Here is a 20,825-nt window from a genome sequence, read left to right on the forward strand (position 1 = left end):
TGGTGCGGGATGTGTAACCGCTGGCTTATCATGTAACTGGCAGGTGACACAAGCCTTAATGGCTGCCTCCACTTGTGAATCCATCCCAGGCCACCAATACAAATCACGCAATCGTTGTTTTGTGCGTACAATTCCTTGATGTGTATCATGAGCAAGGGCTACAAATGTAGGTTGCAATTCTTCTGGGACAAGCAACCGATGTGTACCTCGTAAAATACAGCCATTTTGTAATGAGAGTTCATCACGTACTCTAAAATAAGGCAACAGTTCTAACTCCATTCCCTTATCCCTACTAGGCCATTTATTCATCAAAAATCCCCTTAGTTTCTGCTGAAATGGGCATGCCAAACATGCAGCTTGAAATTTCTCTTGTATGACTGCAACCGGAATGCCTGAAAGCAGTGCAACTACTTCTACATCCTCTTCTGGCAATGCACCCGAAGATGGCAAGGGAAGCCGCGACAAACAATCAGCTGTTACATTTTCTGCTCCTGGTTTATATTCCATCTCATAACTAAAACAAAGCAGTCGTGCTGACCACCTAGCAATTCGATTTCCTGCTCTTCCCAATCCTTTTGATGTCAACAATGTTATCAGGGGGCTATGGTCAGTGCGTAATTTAAATTGATGACCCCACAGATAAGTTCTCTGCTTTTCTGTGGCCCAAACACATGCAAGAGCCGCCTTTTCGACCACAGAATACTTTCTTTCAGCCTCAGTCAATGTTCTTGATGCAAACGCGACTGTCTTTTCTACCTTGCCTTCATGGAGCTGAGTCAAAACAGCTCCCAGGCCATATTCAGAAGCATCAGTTGTTACAATTATAGGCAAAGATGGATCAAACAACACCAAAGCCAGGCTATGAATGATCAAATCTTTTACAGTCTCAAAACTAGCCTGAGCTGCAGATGACCATATCAAGGCTGTACTTCCACGCAACAGTCCTCTCAATGGCTCAATAACTGAAGCATAATTAGGGATAAATTTTGCATACCATGAAGTCAGCCCCAAAAAAGAACGCAACTTTTGTAGATCAGTTGGAGGTGGTGCCTGAATAATTGCTTTAACATGATCTACATCAGGTTTCAACCCCTCTGCTGAAACACTATGTCCCAAAAAAGGAAGTTCCACCTGCCTAAGTTTACATTTCTCCATATTAAGTTCCAGTCCAGCTGAACTAATACGCCTCAATACTGACTGTAAATTTCTCTCATGTTCTTCCGGGGTCTTTCCAAGTACAATAATATCATCCAAATAGCACTGCACCCCATTCTGCCCCTTAAGTATTAAAGACATCATCTTTTGAAAAGCAGCAGGGGCCGAGGCCAATCCATATGGAACATGCTTAAATCTAAACAACCCATCATGTGTAATAAATGCTGTAAGGTCTCTACTTTCTTTATGCAACATAACTTGGTGATATGCACTCTGAAAATCCAAGGTGGAAAACATCTTAGCTCCTGCCAATTCAGAGAACACTTCTTCTATATGTGGCAATGGATGACTATCAATCACCACAGCCTTATTAGGTTCTCTCAAATCTACATAAAGACGTATACTTCCGTCTTTCTTTCTTACCACCACTATGGGTGAGACCCATTCTGATGAGTCCACCTCCTCAATAATATCCTTCTCCATCAATTTCTTAAGCTCTTCTGACACAGCATCTCTCACAGCAAATGGCAATCGTCGTAATTTCTGTTGCACAGGGATCACATTAGACCTTACTTTTACTTTATGGACAAACCCCTTTGCACACCCAATCTCCTGTACCAAGGTATCCCCACTTACAGAAGTATTCCCACTCTGTATATACTCAGCCTCCAGTTGTGGGGCCACAACACAGCCATCCACTACCATCAGCTTTAATGCAGCAAACAAATCCCTGCCAAGAATAGGGGTACCATTAGGCACAACATAAAATTCTGCAGGTGCACAACTTGCACCACAATTCACTTCAGCAGATAGGCAACCACATAAAGGTATTTGGTTCTTTAAATAACAAACCAGTTGTAATTTTGGTTCCACTAATGCTACATTCCCAAAATATTGCAAATACAATGCCTCAGATAGTATAGAGACTGCTGACCCAGTATCTAACATCAACTCAGTTTCAGGACTCTCCCCAAGGGACTAACAGTTATCTTAACAGTACACATAATTCTTTTTGCCTCAGAGGTACTTCTATTTCTATTCATTTTCAAAACATTTACATCAGGTACTTGAATTACATGCACCTGATGATTATTCGGCTATAACAGGTCTTTAAAAAAGTCCAATTTTTTTGCAATGACTACATTGTACTCCTTTTGCAGGGCACTTAGGGTCATTTGCCAGGTGTTGTATAGAACCACAACGGAAACATGTTTTTATTGGCATTCTGTGTCTCTGGTTTCCTGGCTTTCCAGCCTGTTCCTTCAGTTATTTTACAGAGCCTTGACTTTGTCTTGCCACTTTCTGCAACAATTCCACCTTTTTTATTCCATCTCCAGTGCCCAAACTTATCATCTTGGTTTCATTCAAGGCTGCTTCAGTTTGGGTTGCTATTGTTATAGCTTTATCCAAAGAAAGTTCTGGTTCCAAAAGTAGCCGCTCCCTTATGCGAGGTACAGCTGTCTTTTCAACCTGCTGGTCTCTAATCATCTCATCAGCCAACACTCCAAACTCACAGGGGCCAATTAAGTCTCTCAAAACTGCAATGTATTGTAACGTTGACTCCCCCGGTTTCTGTTCATGCTGACGAAATTTATAACGATTAGCAACCACATTAACCTTGGGCACAAAAAACCCCTTCAGTGCAGTGAGAGCCGTCTCATATTTATCATCCGCAAGAGGGAGTGTATAAAAAATACGCTGTCCTTCTACTCCTAGGGAGTGAATAAGCAATGCAAGCTTACGTTCTTCAGACACTGCAGTGTCACTAATTGCAAGCAGGTAATTGTCAAACATACGAATCCATGCAGTAAAAATAATTGGAGGCTCATCCGGATTTTGCAAAAAAGGTACCGGTGGATTCAGAGGCAAAAATGCCATCCCACCTTCGTCGCCAATTTGTTATGTCTCTTGAATAAGCCTCCACACCAGTCTTCAAGTCTGTTTTATTATCTCCACGTCAGTCAATACACACAACATAAAACCATATCCTACAGCTGCAATGACCACTCCCTACTTCCTACTTAACTTATATATAACCCTCTTAAAGGGACATACACCACACCTTGGCATAAAAGAGAAAAGAAAATATGCCTTTGGAGGGGGGGTGAGTGTTATGCAATAAAACTGGCATCATTTGTGCAAAACCAATACTAATATCGTTCTAGGAGAGCCTTGTTCTAATGGTCTGCAAAGAAAATATTTCACTCTCATCAAAAGACTATTTCATATCTGTCCAAAAATGCTTAAGCAGCTGAACAATTTCAACACACTGAAGATTTTCATTTGGAATAATCTGGTAGAAAGAAAGGGGGTTAATTTTATCACTCAGCACTGAGTCAAAGAAGCCATAATGTAGCTAATACAAGGAAAAATATTTTTAATATTTTGACATTTATCACTCAGTTTCTAAAACCAAGAGTTACATCTTTGATGCAACAAATGTAATCCTCCAACAAATACCACAATTCAAACGCTGAACTGTTGGTTTTATTTATATATATGTATAAAATTTATCTGTATTTTTTTTTAAAAAACTGTTCTCTGCCTTGAGAGTCCTCAGTATATTTGTTTTAATCTGTGAGTACACATTATGATAAAACTGAGTATCACAAGAAAGTTCTAATGCATCAATTAGTAGTGACAACTGCAGCAAAAGCAATTTGACAGCATCTAGGTGGGAACTCCAACATTTGAGGCATAACCACATGATCTACCCAAAACATACTGTGTCACAGGTGTGCGATTGGGTTCATAGTTGGACATACATTTGTGGGAACTCACTTTAAAAAGAGCTTGTTCATTAAAAACTCTGTGAGGGGGGAAAGGAGCTTCTGGTTTCCTTTCTACCCTGCTTTTGCCAATGGAAATGGCAGCAGGGGAACTTTTTGCCCCTTTTCTCCAGTGTCACCTTCTTTGCTTGTGCTATTGTTTTAACAAACCAGCTTGATTTGTAAATACAATTTGGTGTGCCATCTGTAGAACTCTAAAAGATCCTATAGTGCTGCAGCCTACTCAGCAGAGTTGACCTAAGTATAACAGAGGATCCAAGGTCCAGGAAGCCGCCCTTTGCCTTTCTTTACCAAAGGCATACTTCTGTACAATATATCTCCGCAGGAACTTTCCCTCATCAGTCAAGATCATGAAACACCTGGGTTTAAACAAACCAGAGCTGATGCCATCATACCTAATTTGGGACCTAGGTCTGTGACCCCCTCCCCCAGCAAACTAGAAATAATCTAAATGTTTCCCATTTTGAAAAGAAAATGATAAAATTGCAATCTAAGTATCTGGAAATCTCACAAGTATTAATTTAAACTGATAGTTCAGGTAATGCTCCTGTGTTTTAGACTCAGATCACAGGTCCATTGTCTAATGCAGGGGTGGCGAATGGTAGCTCTCCAGATGTTTTTTGCCTACAACTCCCATCAACCCCAGCCATTGGCCATGCTAGCTGGGGCTGATGGGAGTTGTAGGCAAAAAACATCTGGAGCGCTACCGTTGGTCACCCCTGGTAATGAAACACAATTCCTGAGAACCTATGGCTTTTGTTATACTGACATCTAGTGGACTCACAAAGTACATGATAATGTCTTAGATTCTTTGAGATGATATTTGTGAAGTGTGTAGTAAAATCCAGAATTACTACTTTAAAGATTAAAACATTTTCAGGGAAGCATATCTCTTTGTGGAGAAAGTAGGAGTGAAAGAGATGAGAAACCCAAGTTCTTAGGACCATTCATTATTTATTTTATTTATATCCCACCCTCCCCACCGAGGCAGGCTCAGGGCAGCTCACAGTATAAAAATCACAACAAACAATTAAAATCGATACATATTATAAAAATTACACATTCAATAGTTAAAACAATCAGAATAATTTGGTGCTTATCTCTTTGATATTATATGTTTTCAGTGGCAGCGGTATTTCTTCCATTTCCCTACGATACAGGGTCCGTGTCAGTCGAAAGCCAACTGGAAGAGAGTGGTCTTACAGGCCTTGCGAAACTGGAGAAGGTTCCACATGGCCCTCACTTCCTCTGGGAGTTGATTACACCAGTAGGGGGCAGCAATCGAGAAGGCATTATCTGAATTAATAAACAGCCGCTGCTTTTCCACCTTCATTAGAGGTTCTTCTAAGTAGCATGGTCCTGTGCCTATCATCAGGGCAGCAAAATGGGGTAATCCACAGGCAAGACAGAGTTTTATGTGTACTTGGACAACTCCCCAAGAAGGCAAAAAATTAGGACTGATTATAGATTAATCCCACTTTCTACCTTATAGCTTAAAAATCAGTAGTTCTGTGCAGGCTTTCTGGGGAGCACCTGATCTTTTAACCTATCCCCCTGTGATTCCTCAAGGACCTCAGACTCTAAATGCTTATTTCCATCTATCACTCACACAGTGAACTGAAAATTCATGGGTCACAGTTCAGCCACAATTCCATTGTTTTCAATGTGAGAATTTGGTTGATTCAGATGCTTAACATGGAAATCAGTGAAACCAAAATATGCTCAATTATGGCTTAGTTGCAGGTATAATTTTCAAATCTGGCTTAGCTATAGGTATTAAAATTTATCCAGATAATATTAAAATTCATTCATAATATCTGATATAATGAGGAAAATGGAAGCTTATCGGTTTTCCATAAATAGATGGCTCAACATTCAAATTTACTCAGGATTCTCTGCTAACTTTTGGTTTCTGTTGATTCTAGCCTCATAGATGGCATGGCATAATAAGAGCTGAAAGCAATAAGCTTGCAAGATTCTAAGGGCTGTTCTCCTTATTGAAAAGAAGTCCTTGAGATTTGAACCTTTCACAACCGGTCTTGTCCCATCCACGTCCCAGGAATTCAATCCCTGTGGTAGGCCTGTCACATTAGAACATCCCCTGTGCTAGGCCTGTCACATTGGAACATTCAATGATTTCTTTATCTGGATCTTGGTTTATGGCCAAGAAGGTCCAGCCAAAACAGGAATTATTCAGTCTGATGTACTTACTCTCAATTTTGAAATAGGAAATTTCAGACAAAGAAAAGATGGAAGGGAGACCGAGGGTTTAACCAGCAGGTTACACTATTACCCTAACAAGATACAGGCTATAAAGGAAGAATAAGTATCGGAAATGGAGGCAGTAAGTGGTTGTGTCATAGAAGCCAATAAAGCCAGTCATTTTGCCCAGACCTAATGTGCATTGTCTCCTTTTAAGTTAAATACCCAATTAAGTTACCTTTTAATCTAATTGTGTATCTCCTGATCAACTAGTCCAGAGCAAACCAACCCAAAGGGAGATAGGTGAGGTGTTGCTCAATACTGGAACCAGAAGGTGAGGTGGCATAAATGGAAATGCAGCTTAGGATAAGAAGGACAGGGGGGAGTCCCTAACCCAGATATAATAGGAAGGGATGTCAGCAGTAAGGAATGCCAGGCCCTAATGAAAACTGGAAAAGCTAGGGGAGAGTGTACAGGGAAAAAGACATAAACCATTGTTTAGAGCAAAATGAAAGAGAAGAACTCATACTGGCTGTCTAGATGTGTACAATTTGTCGTAACTGAATGATGGTTGTGGATAGGAACCACCTAGAAAGATTGAGGGCTCAAAAAGTGCCTATGGAGAAGAGTTGCTATTGACATTAGACCAGGACTTTGGAACCTGGGGGCTTTGGACTATATTCTGATTAGTGAAATTTTGAATCAGGAACTCTATTAATGCTGATTTAATATTTGGGCTATAATAATTTATTTATTTATTATTTTATTTATGGGATTTCTATCCCACCGATCCCGCCAAAGCAGGCTCAGAGCAGGGTACAACAGAATAAAATACACTATATCAGTAAAATATAAGAATATAAAGGACAAAAAAAGATAAAGTAGTGTACATAGCAATATAGAACAAAGATGGTGATAGCTGCTTAGTCTGCTCATTGATATATGGGATCTAATTCAGTTCAATTTACATAGTTAATGAGCAGTTAACAGGCAAGTTTGGAATAATTTTGGCAGGAGGGGCCGATCTATCAAGTATCTGTGGCCTTAGCTAAAAGGATAAGATAAGGTAACCAATCTATGGAAAAAGGAGGCACTAGAATATATATTGAAGACACCCCTGGAAAAGGTGTTGCGATCGACAAAGATATGCTGATAGTATCTGGCAGGGTTTTTTTTTTTTAGCAGGAACGCAGTTCTGGCTGGCTTGGCATTAGGGGGTGTGGACTAATATGCAAACGAGTTCCTTTGCAGAAAAAGCCCGGTGCAAAACAATGGTGGTTTTGGGGTGTGGTCTAATATGCAAATGAGTTATTATTATTCTACAAAAAGCCTTGGTATCTGGCAAATGACCAAATGGTCCTTCCTTTGTTTATGGTTTTATCATCCAGGAATTTCTTTTGTAGAAGAAATTTCAATCATTTTTGTATCTGAATCTTAGTTTATGGCCAAGAAGGTGTGAGGAGCTCAGATGGTTCAAAATGGTTTTTGATCAATTTATTCCTGGTGTATCAACAACATTATACTGTGCAGTGACTTTTACCCACTCACTGCTTTGATCAGGAAGCCATCCTTTATAATGAAAATAAATGCATTTTCCTTCACATCTGACATCTTGAGACCAAATGTTCTAGAGGTATTGCTCCCACACTCTTCAGGATTCTTAGTAGCCAAAACAACAATGGAATTGTCCTGGTAGAGCTGCCATATTAATTAATAAATCAAGTAAGTGAAAAATTAAAACATTTATACCTTGCCTCTTCTCTTGGTTTAAGGTGGCCTATGTGGTATATATGTGGTCACGTTGGGTTTTGGAGAGGTAGAGGAACTAGAGATCAAATTCGCTGGATTATGGAGAAGGCACGGGAGTATCAGAAAAATGTCTATTTCTGTTTCATTGGCTACACTAAAGCCTTTGATTGTGGGTCACAACAAACTGTGGCAAGTCCTTAAAGAGATGGGAGTACCAAACCACCTCACATGTCTCCTGAGAAACCTATATAAGGGTCAAGAAGCAACGGTCAGAATGGGATATGGAACAACTGATTGGTTTAGAATAGGAAAAGGAGTTCGACAAGGATGTATATTGTCACCCTGCTTATTTAATTTATATGCAGAGTACATCATGTGGAATGCTGACCTGGATGAAGCAAAAGCCAGAATTAAGATTGCCAGGAGAAACATCAACATCCTCAGAAATGCAGATGATACCACTCTAATGGCAGAAAGTGAGGAAGACCTAAAGAACCTCTTGTTGAGAGTGAAAAAGGAGAGCACAAAAGTAGGCTTGAAACTCAACATCAAAAAAATTAAGATCATGGCATCCAGCACCATCACACCTTGGCAAATAGAAGGGGAAGACATGGAAGTAGTGACGGACTTCACATTTCTGGGATCCAAGATCACTGCAGATGGTGACTGTAGCCATGAAATTAAAAGATGTTTGCTCCTTGGGAGGACAGCTATGGCAAACCTGGGCAGTATAATAAAAAGTAGAGACATCATCCTGCCAACAAAAGTCCGTATAGTCAAAGCGATGGTATTCCCAGTAGTAATGTATGGCTGTGAGAGCTGGACCGTAAGGAAGACTGAGCACAGAAGAATAGATGTTTTTGAGATGTGGTGCTGGAGAAGAATCTTGAGAATCCCTTGGACTGCAAGAAGATCCAATCAGTCAGTCCTAAAGGAAATCAACCCAGACTGTTCCCTGGAAGGTCATATGCTGAAGCTGAAGCTCAAATACTTTGGCCACCAAATGAGAAGGGAGCACTCACTGGAGAAGATCCTGATGCTGGGAAAGACAGAAGGCAAAAGAAGAAGGGGACGGCAAAAGATGAGGTCGCTGGACAGCATTACTGATGTAACAAACACGAATTTGAGCAGACTTTGAAGGATGGTAAAAGACAGGAAGGCCTGGTGTGACTTTGCCCATGGGGTCGCAAAGAGTTGGACTCGACTGTGGGACTGAACAACATGTGGTATATATTGCAACAACATATTTATGTCACATCTGACATGACCCAGAAGCAAGGGTCATTTTGTGAAAAAATAGGTGGTGGAGTTCATTAGCATAACTCATTAGCGTATGCTGCTGAGCCCCCCAGCCAAAAGCAACCTGATGCAACAAAGGAAAGCCCTGGATGAGCAAGGCTTGCATGGGCTGGCTGGATCTCGAAACAGGCCTCGCTTGCCTGGGGCTCTCCTGGGCAGGCCTGGCGCTAGGGGTTCCTGCGCCCCAGGCTGAACCCTGCTCCCCCCCGACTTTGCTGAGGCCTCCTGATAGGGTGGCCAGACCGTCCCGGTCACCCGGGAAAGTCCCGGTTCTGGCCCCCAATTCCCGCCTCCCGGGCTGGCTATACCGGGACCATTAGAAGTCCCGGTTTAGCCAGCGGGGAGCCGGCCCCCTGGGTCCCACAATGATGGGACCGATGCCACAGCGACGGGCTCGAAACACTCTATAAGCCCTCAAAAGAACAGCAGTCTAGCTCGCTTCCCCCGAGCCCTGCCGCCATAAGCCTCAAGGGGGCTCATTTTGCGGCATCTCCCGGCGGGAGGGTGGCACCCGCACAGGACACATATCAAATGAAAGAGGGGGCGCAGGGCTATCAGAAACAGCTGGCAGAGGGAGTCGGGAGACCACCTCACTGGGGGATCCACACCCCGAAAGTGATGAAGGTGGCGCAGATAGAGCCAACAGAGCAAACAGGACAAAATAAATAGGCTGCATTTTGCAGCACAGTCTCGCTGGAATCTCACTGGAATCTGACTGGCTTCTCAGCGTGGAACCCATTCTCTCTAGTCTTCTCACTTTGAAAAAAGTAAAAAAAGAGTTTTATTTAACTTTATTTCCCCCTTTCCCTCTCTATAAATAATCTTGGTGTTTCCGACGGTGATATTTGGGGGATTTTTGGGGACGTCACAGGAAGTGCTGTGAAGTCACTTCCTGTTTCCGGCAGTGGCATTTGGGGGAAATGATGTCATTTGGGGGAAATGATGTCACAGGAAGTGATGTCACTTCCTGCTTCCGGCAGGTGGCGCGGGGAAATGATGTCACGGGAAGTGATGTCATTTCCTGTTTCCGGCAGGTGGCGGGGAAAATGATGTCACAGGAAGTGATGTCACTTCCTGTTTCCGGTGGTGGCATGACATCACCGGAAGTGGCGTCACCGGAAGTGGCGTCACTTCCTGTTTCCGGCGGCGCGCACACACACATTCCTTCCCCCCTCAAGGTGTCCCTGGCTGGCCTGCAGATATTATGGCCACCCTACCTCCTGAGCCGCCGAGGCCTTGGCAAAGTCCAGAAGACAGAGGGTGTGCTCAGAGCCGGGCTCTGAGTGTGCTCGCTGCCACCCCCAACTTTGCTGAGGCCTCCCAAGGCTGGGGAGGCCTCAGCGAAGTCCAGAAGGCAGCAGGTGTGCTCAGAGCTGGGATCTGAGCATGCTCGCTGCCACAGCTCCCCACCTTCACTGAGACCTCTCGATCCTTGGGAGGCCTTTGCAAAGTCCAGAAGGCAATAGGTGCACTCAACAACAGGTACCATAGAGTTTTCCCCTCCCAAATGGCTAGAGCATCTGGGAAAACCATAGAGTTTGCCCAGAATCACTTAGAGTGGTCGCCGTGCAACATTGGCAGCATGGTTACGGGGGCTTGGCAGCCCTAGCACAACATTGTATAGGGCTGCACTGAAGACTGGGCCAACAGGGCCAACTAGAGTTCCCAGCGGGGACTGAAAGGTCTTCCTTAGGAACGACTATGTTGTGCTGAATAAAAAGAGCTATGATCACTATCACCTCACTTCTTCATTGAGTTGAACCCACTGTATTATCTGTGAAGGTGGGAGGAGGAGGTAGAAATCTCACCTTCCAATAGCATCCTCGAAAGAACACAGAAACTCTGGGGAAATGAGCAATTAGAGGATGAGCCTGTGAAAGGGTGATCATCATCGTCATCATAAAAAATAGATAAATCTCTGAGTCTTAAACAGTACAGGAGAGAAATTACGTTTCTCTGCTGGAGTCTCTTCAAAGTGCTGATTTTAACTTCCAGTACAGGCGGTGGCTTTTTTCTTTTTGAGGAAGGAACCAACCGTAAGGATGCCTCATTAACCCAAATGGATGAGAGCCGGTCGTGGTTGCTCAACAATCAAAAAAGCAGGATCAGCACATAATTAATGGCACTCTCATCTTATTATGTGATTATTGCACATCCTCCGCGGTTGAAGATGCTCTGGCGACATGAAAAGTTGTGTTCAGAGCATTGGGTCTATACGCTCCTCCCCTAAACCGTTTAAACAATTTAATTTCTGCCGATCCTGTGACTGAAATCACGTAGCCATAAAGAGAAGACTTTTCCTCCTCCCCCGGTGTATTTGTCATTGCATTCAAATCTCTAGGATTGGAATTAAGACAGTTTCTTTCTCCATTTTATCTGTCTTCCTTGGGAACGACTATCAGACGACTCCCACGTCTGGTGACCGCGGTTACAGTCCCTTTAAGGCTCGCTTCCACAGAAACCTCTTCCAAAGCTGGCATCTGGGCGGGGCGTAGCTATTAAGCGTCCTCTCCGGAGGCTCCACCTTTTACTCAAATCCTCTCTCCTTCGCTCAACCCTCTCCCTCGTTCCAGCCAATCAGCTGCCAGTTCCGTAACGCTTGGCCGGGAGCGACGGCGCCTGACACCGCCTCTTCCACTGCTGCTGCTGCTTTGCCCGGCAGCTTCTGAAGGAAGGAAACGCGGCGGCGGGTGGGCGACCCCGCCGCCGACAACGCCCCCCTCCCTCCCTCCTTCCCCTGCGCGAACTCTGCCGAAATGAACATTATGGATTTCAACGTAAAGAAGCTGGCGGCTGACGCCGGCACGTTCCTCAGCCGCGCGGTGCAGGTAACGCTGAAGGAGCAGAGGAGCCGAGGGAAAGCGGGGACGGCGAGCGAGGGGACCTGCTGGGGCCTGACGAAGCAACTCGTCTTGTTGCGCGTGAGGAGGGCGGCTCCCCTCCCTCCCCGCGGGGGAAGCGGGGGCTGTTTGTCCGTTAGGGCGCGCGCGTTCGATCTCTCTTGGCGGCCCCGCTCCCAGCGCTCTGTTCCGAGGCCAGTCTGTCAGCCTCTCGGAGTTGGAGGCGGCCTGCACGGCTGCTAGGTGGCGGCGAGGCAGGAGAGCCAGGCCGGGCCTGCGCCAGTCTGGGCGCTCCCCAGGCGTGTGAAATCGCGCTCCCTCCCTCCCTCCCTCCGCGGGGGAGGTACTAGGAAGAGGAAGGGAAGGACCTGATAGTCCAGTTGTCGTCGCTTCCCGAGGCCTTCAGCCGGCTGGGTGGTGGGTGTGACTGACCTGGCTGCAGCTGTCCGGCCTCGGCCCATTATGCAACATCTCCCTGCTCTCTCCCGCCGCAGCGGCACAGCCCTGGGGAAAGCGGCGGACTTGGCTTAAAAGTCTCAAGCACACGGCTCCCTCCCCAGTGTACGCGCGCAGCGCAACAGGTGTGAGTTAGGAGACCATCCGCGCACAAGAGCGTCCTTTGTAGGCCCGCTCCTGTGGAAGACGTGAATGGTAGACGTTGGGGCCATCGGTGTACAAAGGGGTACATACAATGCTGAGAATCCAGAAAGAGCTCTTCCTCACTCCGTGCATCCCTTTTGTTATGCAGTTTTAAAATGAAACCAGCCAGGGGTTGTTGACAACCTCAAATGTTTTTATTTTGTTCGCGTGTTCAAAGCTTGTTTATTGTATTTGTTTATTCACAGTTGAAATAAACTTTTAATGAAGAGCATCAGAATTACCATTATTTCTATATAGCTCCTTAAAATTGATAATTCGTTCTGGTTGTCCTCAGCTGGCAGTCCCTTAACACTTTCTGCCTTCTCCCTGCTGTCAGGTCTAAGGAAGTTGCACAATTTGGTTTTCTTTTCATCGGGTTTGCCATATTGTGTGTTCATTTCTACAGAATAACAATGTAGCAGATCTTGACCTGTAAGTTTTCCAATTGATAATAGTATCTGTTATATTCTGCATCTTTCAGTAAAGGGGTGTGTGTTTGAACCTTCAAGGTAGGCCCACCAGCAGCATTTTTTGATGAAGATTTAGCTATGAATTTAATCCTGGTTTAAAGAAAGAAAGCTAATTTAAGGTCTGAATATTAGATGTTAGAGTAAATTGGTGTAAAGCCCACAATTTAAGTTTTTTGACACTATGAGGAATGCACAAACATGAGGATTTGAAGTGTGTTTACCTCACAACTTGTCCTTGGCATCTCAATGTTGTTTAAATTGCACTGCAGCATTCATGTTGTTTGGTAAACTACTTTTAAGCTGGAAAAATATTGCATCATATCGATACAGGAGTGGATCCCCCCTCCTTTTTTAAAGAACCTCAAAGTTTAACTTTCCCAGCACAAGCTCCTTGTCCTGGACTGAATAGTAGGACAACAGCTGAATATTTTTCCAATTAAAATATATTTTTAGTAGTTAAGCCAAAATGGAAAACAAGACATTTTAATAGTACATGTGTATACATCTATATTACTTAGTAACTGTTTCAGAGACTACAGTGTTTCCTTCCCTCTCCTTCCTCTTTTCTACATCTCCTGTGCTTTGTGGTACAAGACACTGTTTTTTATTTAATAGACGCTATGATGCAAGTCATATGACACTGATTCACTTCATATGTAAGCAGCTATCTGTAATGTTTTATCTGGTATTGGCTTAGCTTCAAATAAACATACACTGCTTTGGTCTGAATTCATTTATTTTACTGGAATTCTAATGAAGATCCAAGAGTAGGACAAATAGGTTATTTTTTGTAACCACACTTTCCTGTCAGCTGCTCTTCACCAGCTTCCTATTATAACTATCCTTTAGCGAGCATTTGGAATGGTCAGCTGCATAATAGGGGATGAAACTCTTACAATCATGCAATATCTGGAACAGTCTAAAGAGGATCTTTCTTGTCTCTTTCCGTCCCCAGTTTGTGCATACTATGGTCCAGGGAAGGCTTTATTTATTTATTCTATGACTTATATCCCGCCCTTCCCATAAAATGGCTCAGGGCGGCTCACAACATCTTAATGGCTGTAACTATTATTGTCACTATCATTGGTCCTTTGGAGAAGAGAGGATTCTTTAAGCAAAGTGCATCCAAATTAATCTTTAACAGTAAAAGAACAAATAAAGTAGCACAAAATGAAGTTTGGTTATATTGACAATTCCTTTGAATTCTGGAACTTGCTCCCCCCATTTATGTTGTTAAAAATCTCATTAGCTGCAATATGACTTTTACTGAGTTGCATTTTTTAATGTTTAACTAATGTAGTTTACAGAAGAGAAGCTTGGTCAAGCAGAGAAAACTGAATTTGATGCTCACTTGGAAAACCTTCTCAGCAAAGCAGAATGTACTAAAGTTTGGACAGAAAAAATTATGAAACAGACAGAAGTTTTGTTACAGCCAAATCCAAGTAGGAACTAAATATGTGTTTTTTTTCTACCATTTTACATAATGTTTAACTGCTTTGCACTGGTACACAATGGGACATTTCTCTTGGTTTTGACATGACTTGTGTTTGTGGATCTTTACCTTCTGCAGTGAGCAATGAAACCTGGTTGCATGTGTTCATTGTCATTTTACTGCTGCTTTGTCTATAAATGTAATATCATTTTATGACTTAACAAATAACAGTTCTGTACTGCTATCCAGTTCTAAAATATAGAGATTTTTATGGGCTTTACCTTTGCTCATTAAAATACTAAAGTGAGCAAGCAAACTGGTTTAAGTGAATCAAGGTAATGATAAGATTAGTAGTGGGGATATCTTTTTGAAAATAGGTTCCTGATTATTGAAAATAGGGAAGGGAAATAAAAGTGTGAACAAACCCCATTTCTGTTTTCAGCATACCTATTGCATTTTTATTTCACTTTACTTCCAGCAAGCTCATTAAAGGGCTTATGGTTTTCACCTCCAATTTTTTTCTCAGCTTGTGAGGTAGATTAGGCAGAGAGGTGTCACCCAATTTGTTTCATGACTGCATCTGGCATTTAAACAAGTCAAAGGCCACCAGGTCTAATCAATATATTGCACTGGTTCTCTCAAATCCTGAGAATCTAGTTCAGTGCTATATGATATTAGATTAGCAAAGTGCTTTCAGTTCAAAAGCTAATTCTCAGTGTTCCTTTAGCTTGCTTTCTGCAATTTGAGTAGTATGAGGAATTTTCATATTAGTTAGACTTTAAGTATAGAAAATGTTGACTGAACAAACAAGAATATTGTTTCACTAAGATCTTGATATAAAATGTATTGAAAGTGTACAAAAATATTTCATATATATTTGGTTTTTTGTCTTTAAAAAGAGATTGTGACATTGGTTATATTTCATCTTCACTCTATCTAGGCTGATCTGTTCAGTTTTTTTAAATTACACCTTAACTATGAATCATGAATTTGAAACTGTCCTGGAGATTATTTTTGAATGTATTTAAGAAGAAATAGCACTTTAATATCCAATCAGTTTCTAAAATGAGATATTTGGTGCCAGTATTTACAAGATGTGCTGATCATCCTGTGCTGGAAATGGTAATGGTTACTAAGTAACTTTTCATTGTTGGAACATGCCTCTTTCGACAGAGCAAGGCTTCATGTGCTAGTGAAAAATTCTTGGTATCTGTGTAGGCTCTACCATTAGTGGAACAGAAACATTGGATTCCACTCATATTCAGAGAAAGACCTTAAAATATAATTGGCCAGTATCTTTGTAGTTTAAAGGTTAATACCTTGAAAAAGCATAATAAGCAGTGGTCAGCACTGTACCATCAGAATGCAGAAGGCAGACAGTGTCCGTTATGGTTCCTCTGCATTGCTGCCATAGTTCTGATCTGGAAATTCTTCGGAATTCAGATTCCATGCAGAGGAATTTAAAATGTTTTAAATACAATAGCTGTGAAGGTTAGCAATCTGGAGTGAAGAAGGACAAAGGGATGAAATTACCTCTTGCTTCTGCGGAGCCGTGAAAGAGCAAATTAAACTCCTTATCCTTCTTCACTCCTGTTGTGTCCCCCACTGCATGGTTGTTCTTCCATGTAGGAAGACAAGTGAGTTGGTAATAGCAGTGGCTGAGATGGGAGGAATGTAGAGAAAGATTGGGTTGGGTCATTGCCTGTTTGCTAATTTATGTAGTCTTATATTGATTCAGGAATTTGGATTAGGAATTTGGATTATGAAAATTGATGTCATCTACTGTGACCAACAGTAGCTCTTTAAGGTGTCAGGTAGAGGTTTTTCACATCACCTATTACCTGATCTGAAGAGCCCCATGGTGCAGAGTGGTAAAGCTGCAGTACTGCAGTTGAAGTCCTCTGCTCACAACCTGAGTTCGATCCCAGCAGCAGCTGGTTCGGGTAGCCGGCTCCAGGTTGACTCAGCCTCCCATCCTTCTGAGGTCAGTAAAATGAGTATCCAGCTTGCTGGGGGCAAAGTGTAGATGACTGGGGAAGGCAATGGCAAACCACCCCGTAAAAAGTCTGCCGTGAAAACATTGTGAAAGCAACATCACCCCAGAGTCGAAAATGACTGGTGCACAGGGGACTACCTTTACCTTTATTACCTGATCTTCTTAGCTGGATTGGTAGGGATTGAACCTAAGACTTCTGAATGTGAAGCAGATGCTCTGCACTTAGCATAGCCCATCATAACTGTCACTGGCCTGTGATATTAAAATCTCAGTGTACTTGTCATTAAGAAGCTAGCATATTGATCTCCATTGCACTTAGAAAATTGGCGTGACAGTGAAATACCTCAAAGAGTTATGAAAGTGAACAGGTGAGATTGTAAATTACACTACAAATTGAAACTTTTTGTAAATAGTTTCCTCTTGGTTGTCTTAAATGTGTAAAACTTAGTACCATTTGTTTCCATTGTCTGCTGCATTTCTGACATAACTGAATTGGAGGAAAGCTTCAGTTCCCTACATTAAATGAAGTTTCTTTTTACAAGTTGAGGCAGCCTATTATGGGGTATCACCAGATGCATTAACATTAGTTGTTAATATATGAGGGGGCATTCATAATGCATACTGTGATATTAGGAGTCAGAGCTCTTTGTAATCTCTTTGTTATATACAATTAATATCAGTCTAGCCTTAGAAATCCTTTAATTTGGTGTTCCAAATCTTGATCCTGTTGTATCCGACTGTTACTAGGATCCAAATTTTCTTTTTGTCAATTCCTGATAGTTATGTGTGCTTTAAGGACTAGAACAGCACCTTTCCTTTAAAGATGATTAGGTCTGGTCTACGCATGCAGCAGTTGTGTGCTAGAATATTGTGATGGATCAATGAATGTTCCACTGCAGATTGCATGTTAGGGAATAATGTTTTTGAATATTCCCTGTTTCTCCAAGTAGAAAATCAGCACAGTAAAGAACTGGACAACACTCTCCTCCCTGGTGCTAGTTTTCTGTTTGCTAGGAGTAATCTTCTATGGAAAATCATTTAAAAGTGATATTCTCTGTCTATATTTTGGTATGGTACAATCCATTCCAGCACCTTATTTCCATCTTTTCCTGTGTGTATACTTCTTGACTGTTGTCTCCATTGCTGAGGGTGTAGAAGCGTAAAGAGTTAATACAGAGTGTGCATCTAAGGGATCAAATAGGAAAAACTAAGAGCTAGTGTTGTTCCACAGAGTCTGCTCAGAATGACTTAATGACTCCTCCCCACTTCTGTCATAAATTGTTTTCAAGTGGCATTTATGCTGTAAAACATAGTTACCTGTGATAACTAACCAGATGTGTGTGTATGTGCTGGAGGATACTGTAATCTACTCGAACAAATTACTGGAACTTGAAAGCATCTAGTGAAGCTAATGGGCAGTAGGTTTAGGACAGACAAATGGAAACACTAATTTACACAGAGTGATTAAAATGTGGTATTTGCTGTCAGAGGATTTAGTGATGGCCACAGGAACAAACAACTTTAAAAGGGAATTAAATTAATGGAGGATAACTCTATCAATGGCTGCTAGCTATGGTGACTGAGGGGAACCTCCACATTCAGGGGCACTAAACCTCTGAATCTCAGAACCAAGAGGGGAAGGCCTCAGTCTCTATACTCTGTTGTTGGCTGTGTGAGACAGGATGCTGGACTACATGGACCATTGGTCTGATCCAGCAGGGCTATTTTTATAGTCTGATCGCTGTTGGTTACTTTCTGCTAAATTTACAGAGACATGCAGATGCTTGCAAGGTCATGTTATATTCCTGGAGTAAATAAGTTCAGATGTGAACACTCACTGCTTTTGACCTATGTTTTGTGTTACTCAAGCTGCCAGTGAAATATTTTATTTAAATGAATAAGGGCAAAGCATATTTTTAAAGTAACTACTTTATCTGTAGTTAGTATTCTGAAATGCTGACAAAGCAGAAAGCATACCTGTCCTTAAAGTGTTTATAAACTGTTTTATAATGCTGTTATCAAATATTATCCTTTGCAATGTATCAGTTTCTTTTTCGTTTAAAATATATATATTCTGTTACTTTAAGTGACTCTTTTAAATTGGTCAAGAATCAATAATGTTTGATTGTTATGCCTTCTTTTGGCAGATGCTAGAATAGAAGAGTTTGTCTATGAAAAACTAGATCGCAAAGCACCAAGTCGTATGAATAATCCAGAATTATTGGGTCAGTACATGGTTGATTCTGGCAGTGAGTTTGGTCCAGGAACAGCATATGGTAAGTGAGAGCCTTTTCTTGACATCTAGTCCTAAGCTTATTTGGGTAATAGTTTGGATTGATAGTGACACAGCATGTTTCCAGGTAAGCAAGTATAAAATTATAGCCTTGGATTTACTAGGAACAGCTTCACAATGAATTATATTTCTTAATTATTTTTTAGTATGCAATAACACAATATATTTTGGAACAAGTTGAAAAGATTGAAACTTGTTTAAATACATAATATATACCTAAGCTAAAATTATGAAATCATTAACTATCATTAAGTCATTGTTTCAGGTAGAAATTAAAATAGCCTTGTATTAGCAGTAGTATGTGTGAAAAGGATATAGGGGTCTTAGTGGATCATATGCTGAACATGAGTCAACAGTGTGATGCGATGGCTAAAAAGGCAAATGCAATTTTGGGCTGTATCAACAGAAGTATAGTGTCCAGATCACGTGATGTGATGGTATCACTTTACTCTGCTCTGGTAAGACCTCACCTGGAGTATTGTGTTCCGTTTTGGGCACCACATTTTAAGAAGGATATAGGCAAGCTGGAATGGGTCCAGAGGAGGGCGACGAAGATAGTGAGGGGTCTGGAGATCAAGTCCTGTGAGGAAAGGTTGAAGGAGCTGGGGATATTTAGCCTGGAGAGGAAGCAGCTGAGAGGTGATATGATCACCATCTTCAAGTACTTGAAGAGCTGTCATATAGAGGATGGTGTGGAATTGTTTTCTGTGGCCCTGAAAGGTAGGACCAGAACCAATGGGTTGAAATTAAATCGAATGAGTTTCCAGCTCAACATTAGGAAGAACTTCCTGACCGTTAGAGCGATTCCTCAGTGGAACAGGCTTCCTTGGGAGGTGGTGGGCTCTCCTTCCTTGGAGATTTTTAAACATCTGACAGCAATCAAGATCATTTAGGGGGAAGTGTTTGTGGGTTTCCTGCATTGTTCAGGGGGTTGGACTAGATGACCCTAGAGGTCCCTTCCAACTCTATGATTCTATTCTATGATTCTAGCCTTCTGGCTTAATTTTTATATGTGCGTAATTGAAACTTCATAGCTAATGGTGCCAAAGTCCAGAATGGTGGCTGTGTTAATCTGTTGCAGCCAAAACCAACAAAATACCTTGTGGCTCCTTAAAAAAATATTTTTTAGTCCTTATTGTGCCACCACTCTGGTACAGGCTGCTTTCAGATGTTAAAAAGTACCATAGTTATATGCAACTGCTTATATGTAGGATTATATTTCTATCTATCTATCTATCTATCTATCTATCTATCTATCTATCTATCTATCTATCTATCTATCTATCTATCTATCTATCTATCTATCTATCTATCTATCTGTCATCTATCTGTCATCTATCTGTCATCTATCTGTCATCTATCTGTCATCTATCTGTCATCTATCTGTCATCTATCTGTCATCTATCTGTCATCTATCTGTCATCTATCTGTCATCTGTCATCTATCTATCATCTATCTATCATCTATCTATCATCTATCTATCATCTATCTATCATCTATCTATCATCTATCTATCATCTATCTATCTATTATTGTCCTTTATTATTGTGTATTTGTTTGTTTATTTATTTAATTTTTCTTTCCCTTAAAATGTTTGTGTGTATCAACCCTAAAGATATATGCATAAGCAATTATGTTTGAGACAATGTCCTGTATTTGTATAAGACTTGTTGTTTGTTGTTTTTCATAAAATAAAAATTTTAAGTTTTTTTTAAAAAAAAGTATCATAGTTTAAGTTCATTGTGGGAGCAAGCCGGAATTGCTCCTTCCTTTTCTAGTACTTTGAGATAACAGATTTCCTTGTTAGGAATCTTCACGGTAGCTACAACTTGTTGTGACACTGAATTTTGATGCGTCAGTAAATTGTAGTTGGGTTACCCACAAACTAGGATTGTAAACCATTTAATGATTTGCAGGCAAAAAGCAAACTACAGTTCATTAAAATACCACATTAAACCTGG

General features: G+C 41.6%; 1 protein-coding gene across 4 annotated transcripts in view; it reads left to right on the forward strand.

Annotated features, from left to right (window-relative positions):
* Positions 1 to 11,716: 11,716 nt before the first annotated feature.
* The window catches only part of SH3GLB1 (SH3 domain containing GRB2 like, endophilin B1), a 28,159-nt gene continuing 19,050 nt past the window's right edge, over positions 11,717 to 20,825 (forward strand). For 2 of the 4 annotated variants that reach the window (XM_060232145.1, XM_060232146.1), the window contains exons 1-3: positions 11,723 to 12,022; positions 14,444 to 14,585; positions 18,719 to 18,847. In XM_060232145.1, coding sequence (XP_060088128.1) covers positions 11,951 to 12,022; positions 14,444 to 14,585; positions 18,719 to 18,847 — 343 coding nt within the window. In that variant the 5' untranslated portion in view covers positions 11,723 to 11,950. Of the gene's footprint in view, positions 12,023 to 14,443; positions 14,586 to 18,718; positions 18,848 to 20,825 lie in introns of all 4 variants that reach the window. The other 2 variants (XM_060232147.1, XM_060232144.1) reach the window with 2 other exon arrangements.

Source organism: Heteronotia binoei, chromosome 2 (assembly GCF_032191835.1).
Source record: "Heteronotia binoei isolate CCM8104 ecotype False Entrance Well chromosome 2, APGP_CSIRO_Hbin_v1, whole genome shotgun sequence".
Lineage (NCBI taxonomy): Eukaryota > Metazoa > Chordata > Lepidosauria > Squamata > Gekkonidae > Heteronotia > Heteronotia binoei.